Source organism: Dasypus novemcinctus, chromosome 28 (genome assembly GCF_030445035.2).
Source record: "Dasypus novemcinctus isolate mDasNov1 chromosome 28, mDasNov1.1.hap2, whole genome shotgun sequence".
In the NCBI taxonomy this organism is placed as follows: Eukaryota; Metazoa; Chordata; class Mammalia; order Cingulata; family Dasypodidae; genus Dasypus; species Dasypus novemcinctus.
In genome coordinates, this window is record NC_080700.1 from 34520585 (window position 1) to 34531480 (window position 10896).

At 43.5% G+C, this 10896-nt stretch overlaps 1 protein-coding gene across 4 annotated transcripts in view; it reads right to left on the reverse strand.

The window, feature by feature from the left end:
- PCMT1 (protein-L-isoaspartate (D-aspartate) O-methyltransferase) overlaps positions 1-7827 on the reverse strand; it is a 51691-nt gene extending 43864 nt beyond the window's left edge. For 2 of the 4 annotated variants that reach the window (XM_012522331.4, XM_012522332.4), the window contains exon 1: positions 7048-7270. In XM_012522331.4, the coding sequence (XP_012377785.2) occupies positions 7048-7261 (214 nt within the window). In that variant the 5' untranslated portion in view covers positions 7262-7270. Of the gene's footprint in view, positions 1-7047; positions 7277-7738 lie in introns of those variants that run through there. The other 2 variants (XR_011647721.1, XR_011647722.1) reach the window with 2 other exon arrangements.
- Positions 7828-10896: the final 3069 nt, after the last annotated feature.

Below are 10896 nucleotides of genomic sequence, written 5' to 3' on the forward strand. Positions count from 1 at the left end.
GTGTAGGGGAGCCCCACACGCAAGGAGTGCACCCCACAAGGAGAGCCACCCAGCGCGAAAGAAAGTGCAGCCTGCCCAGGAATGGTGCTGCACACATGGAGAGCTGACACAACAAGATGACGCAATAAAAAGAAAGAGAGATTCCCAGTGCCACTGATAAGGATAGAAGCGGTCACAGAAGAACAAAGAGAGAATGGATACAGAGAGCAGACAACGGGGTGGGAGGTGGGGAATAAATTAATAATACATCTTTTTTTAAAAAAAGAAGTAATGGAGATGTTAAGAAGTAATGTTAAGGAAGTGGATATGGCTCGAGCAGTTGAGCTCCCACCTTCCACACGGGAGGTCCTGGGTTCAGTTCCCACTGCTCCCTGGAAAAAAAAGATAAAACCAACTCAGGGAAGCCAATGTGGTTCAGTGGTTGAGTGTTGGCTTCCCACATACAAGGACCAGGGTTCAAACCCCAGTCCCTGGTACCTAAAAAAAAAAAAAAAGTAATGTTAGGAGGAATGGATGCAGCTCAGTAGCTGAGTACCTGCTTCCCACGTACAAGGTCCCAGGTTCAATTCCCAGTATCTCCAAATAAAGTGTTCAAAAACACTTAAAAATAGTACATCTAATATTTTTTTTAAAAAGAATGTTCATTTATAGGTTAGGGAACAAGAAAAAAAGATTAAAGTATATTACTCAAAGTTATGAAGGTAACCACAAAAGAGGAACCAGAAATTATGATATAATCACAATGGGTGGAGGAAGTAGATTCTTAGTGTATCAACACTCATCTCTCTTGGCAGGACATCAGTAGATGTCTAACGTTGATAAAACAAGAAATCATTTAAGCATATGGATTAGAGATATGAATACAATCACAAGAAGAACCAAAAAACTTATTTAAAAGTGGTTTACTCTAGGCAAGGAGTCTGGGGATGGATGGGGAAGAATGGGAGAAGTGACTTGTTTTTCATTATAAGCCCTTCATCTACATATATTACTTGACTAAAAATCTTTTTAATTCCGCAACAGTGTTATCATCTAGCTTTTTTAAATAGACATTTTAAACATACTTTATACATATAAAATCTCCAAGTAGCAAGATGTAGCAGGAGTCCTCTTCTTCTATAGTCATAGAATTTATGGGCGCCTGCTCTAGCCTTCCTGTGGTTATGTGTACCCTGAAGTTATCAATGGAGTATGTGCAGAAGTTATTAAAGGGAAAGAGGGTTTTCCTCTCCACTGGCCGGCACATGGCAATGGTGGAGGAAAACCATCTTCAACCGTGTAGATCAGGGAAGGAATTTTGGCGGGCAGAGCACCCAAGAGGAGCCATGGTCCTCATCACCATGGAACCACCTTATTAACCTCCCACCTCGTATTCTTACGCAACTGTCAGCATACTAAGGAAAACAGTGAGACGATGAGATTTTCACCGTTTCCTTCCCATACAGAAGAATTAGGCGTGGTAAGTGGGCAGGAGAGCTTTAGATCGTCATTAGAGAAAGTCTGAAAGGGATTAGTTTTAAACTTGTACTATAATCACAGAAAATTGTTCTGGGGAAACGGACTTGGCCCAGTGGTTAGGGCGTCCGCCTACCACATGGGAGGTCTGCGGTTCAAACCCCGGGGCTCCTTGACCCGTGTCCCCACCCACACTTCCAAGGCCGTGTCCCCGCCCACACTTCCAAGGCCACTGACGACAACAGAAGCGGACAAAGAAACAAGAGGCAGCAAATGAACACAGAGAACAAACAATGGGGGGGGGGGGGAGTAAGTAAATAAATAAATCTTTTTTTTAAAAAAAGAATTGTTCTGATGGTAATTATGATAAGGCATACCATATAAATACCAAAGATTATTTAAAAATAAATATCTTTCTCTATACCTTTAACATTCTTAATAGATACACAAAGTTAAACAGCTTTGCTTTTATGCTGTTTCTCAAAGTACTCCATACACCTCTGGCAAACAAAAATGTTATACAAAACGCTAAAATAAAGGCAATCAAATGTTAACTTCTGTATACCTCTCCCTTAAACACACACATATGCACACCATATGTGGCTTTATATAATCCAAAATGCTATTAAAAATCATAGTCTTGGAAAAAATAAACCTGGAGTGACCTATGGACTGTGGTTAACAGCAACACTGTAATACTCATGCATCGATGCCAAAGACGTACTGTGTTGGCGGAGGATGGAAAAAGTGTGCCAAATGTACACTATGGACCATGGTTAGTGGTAAAATAGTCTGTTATTATCTCGTAATCTGTAACAAATGTTCCACCACAGTGTGGTGTATTGATAGAGGGGTATTGTATGGGAATTCTGCACATGCGCATGATTGTTTTGTAAGTTCACAACCTCTAATAAAAATGTATTTTAAAAAATAATAATAGGGGGAAGCAGCTGTGGCTCAATCAGCTGGTCCCATCTACCTTACAAAAGGCCCTGGCTTAGCATCCTGGGGCCTCCTTGTGAAGGCAAGCTCGCCCCACACAGCAGAGAGCCAACCGGCCTGCAAGTGCCATGGAGTGCCGCCCGGCCCACAAGCACCGCGAGTGTCGACTCAGCAAGGTGACACAACAAAAAGGGAGACAAATAAAAACACAGAAGAGCATGCAGCGAATGGACAGCGAGCAGACAACAAGCAAGCCCAAGGGGGGGGGGGATAAAAAATAAATAAATGAATAAATAATAGGGTAGGTTGGGGAAAAAATACACCAAATGTAAGATACTTTGGTTAGTAGTAATATTTTAAGGATGCTCTTAATCATTAGTTAAAAATGTTTCACAACAATGTAAGGTATTGGTGGTAGGGTGAGGTATGAGAGCCCTGTATGATATTATGTATGTTTGTTTTATAAGTTCACAACTATTATTATATACTTATTGTTTATGTATGTTTATGTATGAGTGATATACTTCAATAATTTTTTTAATCTAAAAAAAAAAATCAGAGAGTCTTGGATTTGGAAGATCTATATACATTCAAATCTGATGACAAAATCTCTTCTACAATATCCCAGAGAGTGAAATAGTCACCTATTCTTTGCTTCAACATATCTAGTGACAGAAAACACTATTTTTTGAAAGCCAATTCTCGTGATGTTTGGATAGCTTTGTCGGTGCCTTCTTAAAATGAGCCAAAATCTACCTCCCATTTGTCCTGGTTTGACCCTCTACTAGATGACATTTCTTCAAATATTTAAACATCATTGCTCCCATAAGCCTTCTCTGCTAAACCAAACAACATCAATCTCTTCAAGTGATCATCATATAAATTGCTGATTCTCTTGTTATCTTGACCATCCTTCTCTGATAATCTTAAAGTACATTAGTCAGAACTAAATGCAATACTAATAAAAAATATTTGGAAAAGCACAATGGAAGCTTTCTTTAACTTAACCTATGATAACATTAAATAGAATGTAATATAACCTAGCATCTAGATCTAGTGTCAAAAGCATCTGTGATTATGGAAACGATCTATATGTGAGTTGTCCAGTAGGAAGCCACTTTGCCTCATATGGCTACTAAGGTCCTGAAATGTCACTATAGTGACTGAGGAACTGAATTTTTAATTTAATTTTAATTTTAATAGGCATATTGATATTAGCCAGTAAGATAAGTGATGGAGAAGTTTTGGTTGTGGATGGTGGTGATGGTAGCACAACATTATGACTGTAATTAATACCACTGAATAGTATACTTAAAGTGGTTAAAATGGGAAATTTTATGTTGTATATTTGTTATCAGAATGGAAATTTAAAAATAATAAAATAAACATAAAAATAATTCCAAGTTGCATAATTAAATATTATTCAAAGCACTATAAGTTTACTTGCTAGCATGTACCTATAAGACTGACCTGAAATATGCTAAAATGAGCTATTTTCAAGATTCTGAATAAGGCTCCAATTTCTGGAAATAGTCCCTTAGGATTTTATTAGTTGGTTACAGTTGACCTTTGAGTGCATACAATAAAAGCAATGTAATATTAAAATTAAATGTTCAACAAAATAATTTCGATATATTTGCAAAAGTAAATGCTTTCAGGATACAAAAGCTACAAATTATCGTAACGCTTATATCCTCAAACTCCAAATGAAGGCGCCCACCTGAATAGCTTCTAAGCATCTTAAATTCAAGTTCCCCCAAATAAACTCGGGATTCTCCCCCTCCCTGAAAAAGTCCTGCTGTTTACTCATTTCCAACTCAGAAAATGGCAACTCATTCCTCTTGTCCAGGCCTAAATTCTCAGTGTTACATCTTGATGCCAATCTTTCTCACACATCTCAAATCCAAATCCAACATTTGCTGTTTTCCTCTGCACGGAATACTCATTCTCCAGCTCCAGCTGCATGGTTTGCTTCTTCCCTTTCACCAAATTTTTGCTCAAATAATACCGTAGTTAGGTCTTTCACCCTAGAACTGCAAACCTACCACCCCACACTCCCACTACTCCTTCCCTCCTTTGTCTCCATAGCATTTATCATGGTGTGAAATGGTATATATACTGGTCTGCTCCGCTAGAAGCAAGCTACAAGGACTGCTGTATCCCCAGTGCCTAGGTATTCCATTGTTGGTTGACTGAATGACTGAGCAAATCTATAAAAACTGTATGAGTAAAATGACAATCAAGGATGGAAAAGAGACATAAATAGAAATGACTGCTGTGTTAGAGTAGAGGACTGAAAAAAATTTTTAAATAAAAACAGGTAAAAGGACAACTGTCAGCGTTATTTTAAGTGGCCAGTATAGCACTTGTAGTCAATTGAGTTAACCTTCCACAAACCCTTTGGTTTAGATACCCACGCTCTAGGAGACCAACTCTCCCAACCTTATTCACTCCTGTCCTACCTTTCATAACATTTATCACATCTTGAAATTATCTCAGTAAAAGTAGAAAATAAACTCTAATATAAACATTACTTTATAAACTCTGTCACATTCCCTGGATTAAACAGGTTCCCAGTTGTTTCAAATTAAACCAATTTGTTTCACAAGCACATTATCAGCTCATATGAATAAAAAGTACTATTTTTTAAATAAAATTTTTGAAGTGTCTCATTCATACATGAACATTCATAAACAGTGAGATTTTAGTAAAGTTTGTGAATTTACAAAACAAACACGCATATCATCATGCAAGGCTCTACATGTTCCTCTTCTAATTTGTAGATCCTTTTTCACGTCAACATCAACATAATCAAATTTCCATGTTTTTCTAAGGGATTCTAAAGAACAGTGGAATAACCAGAAAGAAATTTTCAATTTCATGCACGCTGAAATGTTCATAAGAGCGAATATTACTTTTAAGATAACAGTAAAAAAAAAAATCTATTGGCTAAAATTATCTCAGCAAGAAGTTGAAACTAAAGTTGCACAAGTGTTACAAAAGAGGTTAAGCAACTTGAGAACTCTAATTTCCTTAGGAACCTAGATCTTAGTATCTAAATATCAGCAAAATCAACATCCATGTATGTTAAATATTCCTTATTAAAATTTTTGATAGAAAAATATCTGGGACATTTGAGTTAAGGCTAGTAATCGATGCATTAAAATGTAAAAGCACTGGAAAAAGACCTGGTTTGGCTTAGCACAAATTTGGCCCAAAAAGGAGAGATTTTAAGAGCCTGATTACAAATTTCTGCCACAGCCAAGTGTCTACTGGGATAACCTACCGGTGGAAAATTACTTAATCACAATTCATGTATAGAAAGTTCAAGGTGTGTACACTGCAAATGAAGGCACTAAGACCATGTCAAGCAATTTTATAAAAGCATTTACAATATAATGAGCATATCTGCAATCCATGGGAACCTACATCACACTTAAGACTGCGTCAGCATTTAACTATTTCCAATAACTATCCTTCCATAAACTGAAACCTGGCAATGTTTCACAGAATTTTGAAATCTAAACATTCTTCATTAAACATTAAAGACAATTTCCACATTCTAAGTATTAGCAAAAAAAAAAAGGGCTGATGATTAATATTAAATACCAACCATGTGTCAGAAAGTGCTACTTATTTCTCTCATTCATTTTTGTAATCCCAAAATTTAGGCATATAATGGACATTTAATTGGCATTTGTAGGGAAAGTTATGAGTATTATGTTCTTTGGGAGGATTCAAAACCCTCAAGGTTACAAATTGAGCTGGAAGATATGACAAATACATGAAAAACAAAATAAATGATAAGTCAAAAATACCACTGGCAAGATATGATTATTTGCAAAGTTTGCGGCAAAGAGTGCTATAAGCTCTGATCAAAGTGAGATTATTATGCCCTGCGGTCCTTCCAGGATCGCGAACAGACAGCGACACGATATTTCAATTTAAAAAAAGAAAGTGACACAGCACTCATCCCACCCTAAAATTATCTTCGGCAGGAGGAACAAATAACTAAAGAGAATGGTATAGAGAAACTTCCATACAAGGTTCTCCAAGCAAATGACACCCCTGAAAAAACTTAGAACATACACACACACACACACAATCGTTTGCTGGGTCCCAGGATGTCTAAAGCCTCCTGAAATACAAGTCTTGCAAGGACAGCATCCCCCGTGTCTCTCGTCCTCCGCCCCCGACGAAGCTCTGCACTGGGCAGCTGCCCGAGAAATTCCTCCCAGCATCTGCAATGGCAAAATTCTCCTCTGCCTCTCCCTCCCCTTGCCTAGATCAGACGGTGGCATCTCCCCCCGGAGGAAAAAGCGGAGGGCGGGGGAGGCAGACCAGGAGGGAAAGCTCGCAGCGAGGTCGACCAGGGAGCAGGAGGAAGGTGAGAAAACGCCCCCCTCGGTCCAGCCCCGGGTCCAGGGGGCTGGCAGCACCACCCCACCCCAGCGCGCTCCCCGCCGCCGGGTCCCGGGCAGCAGGCGGCCGACTCCAGGGGCAGCCCCCTCCTCGCTGCACATCGCGGAGCGGTGACAGGTCGGGGGAGCTGGTCGCACACACGGTGCGGGACTCGGCGGGGCCAGAACGCCGCGCGCGGCCCGGGGCGCGTCCAGGCCCGGCTGCCCGGGCGGCGGAGGCGGCACTTACTGCGGAGGTTGTGGATGAGCTCCGAGTGGCTGGCGCCGCCGGATTTCCAGGCCATCGCGAAGCACACCCGGAGCAGGTACAGGATCACCTTCAGGGCGGCGACGGTCCCCAGCAGCTTCCCCAAGAGTGAGACCACCTCCCACACGGTCACCACCCCGCCCGCGTCCCCGCCGGAGCCGCCGCCGCTGCTGCCGCCACTGCGCGCTCCCGGCATGCCCCGCGGCCCGCATGCGCTCTGTGACGCCGCGCGCCGGGCGCGGCCGGGCGGGGCCGAGGGGGCGCCGCGGACCCGCTGGCCCGAGGCCCGCGCTCCGCTTCGCCGGCCCTCGGCTCTCCTGCCGCCCACCCGGAGGCGCCCGAGACCCCCAGCCGCGCGCCGCCTCCCCCCCCCGGGCTTCCCCGCGGCCTGTCCCGAGACCCCGGCTCCTGCCCCCGCGCAGAGCGATATTGGGGCCGGTCTGGTGGCTCCGCGGTCGCCTCTGGGTCAGCTGTTGCGAGGCGCGGGGCTGCTCCTATAGCTGTCCAGGTTGTTAGGTGGTGGGCTTCCATCGCCCTGCCTCACCCAACCAGCTGACTAATGTTTGGGTCGGTTAGAGTCCCAGCGCCCTGTGGTGGAGCCTGAGTGATCTTGGTAGGACCCCAGGGCGCCGCCTCGGACTTGGAGACCCGCCCCGCGCTGGGTAGCAGACACCTGAGTATCCTGGTTTGTTGTCATCTCCAAAGCACAAATTCAGAGAGAATCCCATGATATCATGACGGGGAGGAGGGGCGGTGAGGGCTTTTCTCCTTAGAACGACGCACACTTGAAAGATCTAGAATTGGTTAAAAATCCCACAGCATCCTGGGGGGAATGTGTTGTTATCAACACAAGCAAGCGCCACCATTAGATTGGGCCCCTGCTTTGTTGCTATCAGCCCTGCAGACGAGGAGCGAGAAGCTGCCGGGAAACGTTGCCTGTCGCGTCCAAATTGCTGACGCCTAATCACAACCGAGGCTGACAGAAGCCAGCCATCGCTGGGTTCAGTATACTTTTAAGGAAGAAAGCAAAGCTATGACATCTCTACTGCTGCGCCAGCTTCAGTGTTCATATTCTAGTTCTTAATAGACTTTGCCATCCAGCCCACTTCCAATCTGAACTATATTTACGCCTGACTTTGTTTTCCCCCTGGCATCCTGTGACCATAAACACTCAAAACAGTGTGCTTTACTTCAATACTAGACGAGCATAAAATTGTCAGTTTGAAACTCTAGTTAATAGTTTGCCATTTCTCTCCCTGCGATTTCCTGACAGTCTTCTAGTTAGAGCGGGTGGGAAAGTCAAGTTCTTGATAGGAACCTGATAACTCTAATGCTGACCCAGGCAGGTTGCATTTACATGGGGTGATTCCACAAGCTGTGACTGTGAAATAGGACTACCGATATCAGATAGGAATGACAGCAAGAAAGTATCATCGCCCCCTTTTAAAGAAACAACAGTTATGAAAATATAGTGTAAAGGAAATTTTTTTTAAAAGACGAATGTGATTCTGGGGTTCGTTTAGAGGTTTGAGTTTTCTGGGAGGAAGACAGGCCGGCCACGAGGAAAAGAGAAGCAAGCCGCAGCAACATCTAAGCCCTTGAAGGATCCTGAGGGGGGAAAGGGGAAAAGCAGCCACCGGCCACCCACTTGTGTCTTGAGCCCCCTCCCACCCATCTTGCCCCCCACCAGCTCACACTGCTTGGGACTTGAAATCCGTGGCCGAAGGACCATCACCACATAACTGAAAAATAATCAACTACCGTCCCTTCCCAAACAACCCAAATCCACTTATCCAGTGATTAATTTTTTGAAACCACTCATAATTTTTCTTTACCACAAACACCTCTTCCCTAAATGGAGTTGGGTGGGGGGAAATGAATACTGAATTGGTCTTTGTTTTCTTTCTTTTTTAAAGATTTGTTTATTTATTTATATCTCTCGCCTCCCCCCCTTCCCAGTTGTCTGTTCTCTGTGTCTATTCGCTACGTGTTCTTTGTCCGCTTCTGTTGTTGTCAGCGGCAGGGAGTCTGTCTTTTTTTGTTGTTGCGTCATCTTCTTGTGTCAGCTCTCCCTGTGCGCAGCGCCATTCCAGGGCAGGCTGCACTTTCTTTCACGCTGGGCGGCTCTCCTTACGGGGCGCACTCCTTGCGTGCGGGGCTCCCCTACGCAGGGGCACCCCTGCGTGGCAGGGCACTCCTTACGCACATCAGCACGGCCCGTGGGCCAGCTCCACATGGGTCAAGGAGGCCTGGGATTTGAACCGCGGACCTCCCATGTGGTAGATGGACGCCCTAACCACTGGGCCAAGTCTGCTTCCCTCTTTGTTTTCTTAAGAGACTGTTTGCTCCACGGAGGCCCCCCCAAATAATTGAGTTTTGGGTTCTGGTTGGTTTTTTTTCCTCCAAAATTTTACCCACCTTCCCCCTGAGGCCAAGGTGCTGAGGTCTCAAAAATACTGGATAATAAGTGTCCAATTTTCAAAAACCAGCCTTGCAACAAGAAATAATCGTTTCCATTGTGAAATCAAAACTAATGAGAGGAAGAATGAGATCATAGAACAAATCGCTGGAGAAGGAGAGAGCTGGTCACTTGATCTCCATTAAAAAGGGACCTTTGGTTCTAAACTATCTTGTTCTTGCTCCCCTGCCACCCACCTTCTGCCTTGCTGCAGGCAAGGAGCAGGGTGGTGGGAGGGCCAGCAAAGTGAGGATTTTGATGGTTAACCCTTGGTAAGCCGATTTCCAGACTGCCAAAGCCAGAGTTTGCTCTCGATAAGGAAGAACGGCCACCTTCCTCTGGTTGGCAGTATTCAAAAGGGTTAATGAGCTCACAGACAAGAGACAGTGGATCTTGCGGCCCCTAAAGTTCCACTTCTTTGTGTGTGAGATAAGTAGGGGTGCCTTTCAATTTGCCAGATTAATAAGCAATCTGTACATAAAGATTGCAGGATAAGATGGGCAGAGAAATAGCTGGTTATGACTACAAATGACCGTTAAATTCTCTCAAATTTTAATGTAATTTGCTTGAGATAATATTTGTGTGTTTAAAATAGGTGACAGTCTAGAAATAAAGATTGCAAGACACTTAATTTAAGGCAAAATATAACTTAGTGCCAGTACATACAAGATAATAGTTGGGAAGTTAATGTCTTGTAACTGTTGTAGGTTGCATAGGTTATTTAAAAACAAAAATAGGGAAACGGACTTTGGCCCAGTGGTTAGGGTGTCTGTCTACCATATGGGAGGTCCGCGGTTCAAACCCCGGGCCTCCTTGACCTGTGTGGAGCTGGCCATGCGCAGCGCTGATGCGCGCAAGGAGTGCCTTGCCACGCAAGGGTGTCCCCCGCCCCCATGCGCAAGGAGTGCGCCCGTGAGGAGAGCCACCCAGCGTGAAAAGAAAGAGCAGCCTGCCCAGGAATGGCGCCGCCCACACTTCCCGGTGCCGCTGACCACAACAGAAGCGGACAAAGAAACAAGACGCAGCAAATAGACACCAAGAACAGACAACCAGGGGAGGGGGGGAAATTAAATAAATAAATCTTTAAAAAAATAATAATAATAATGACTAACATTTTAACTTGATATATTTTGGAGGTGGAATTTAGGAGTATAAATTAGGAGGATACCTTTAAAAGACATTTAGTACAATTGAATGCTAGCTTTCAAAAAATGCGCGTCGTTAAAAGGAATTTTTTTCTTACCTGCTTCAATAAATAAATAAATAAAAAGATGAGTGTCATACCTCCTGTATGCAATTGGATTTGCATTCGAATTGAGCAGATCTGCCTAAGAGAAAACTAGCAATAGAAAGCAAATGTGAGTGCAATCGTT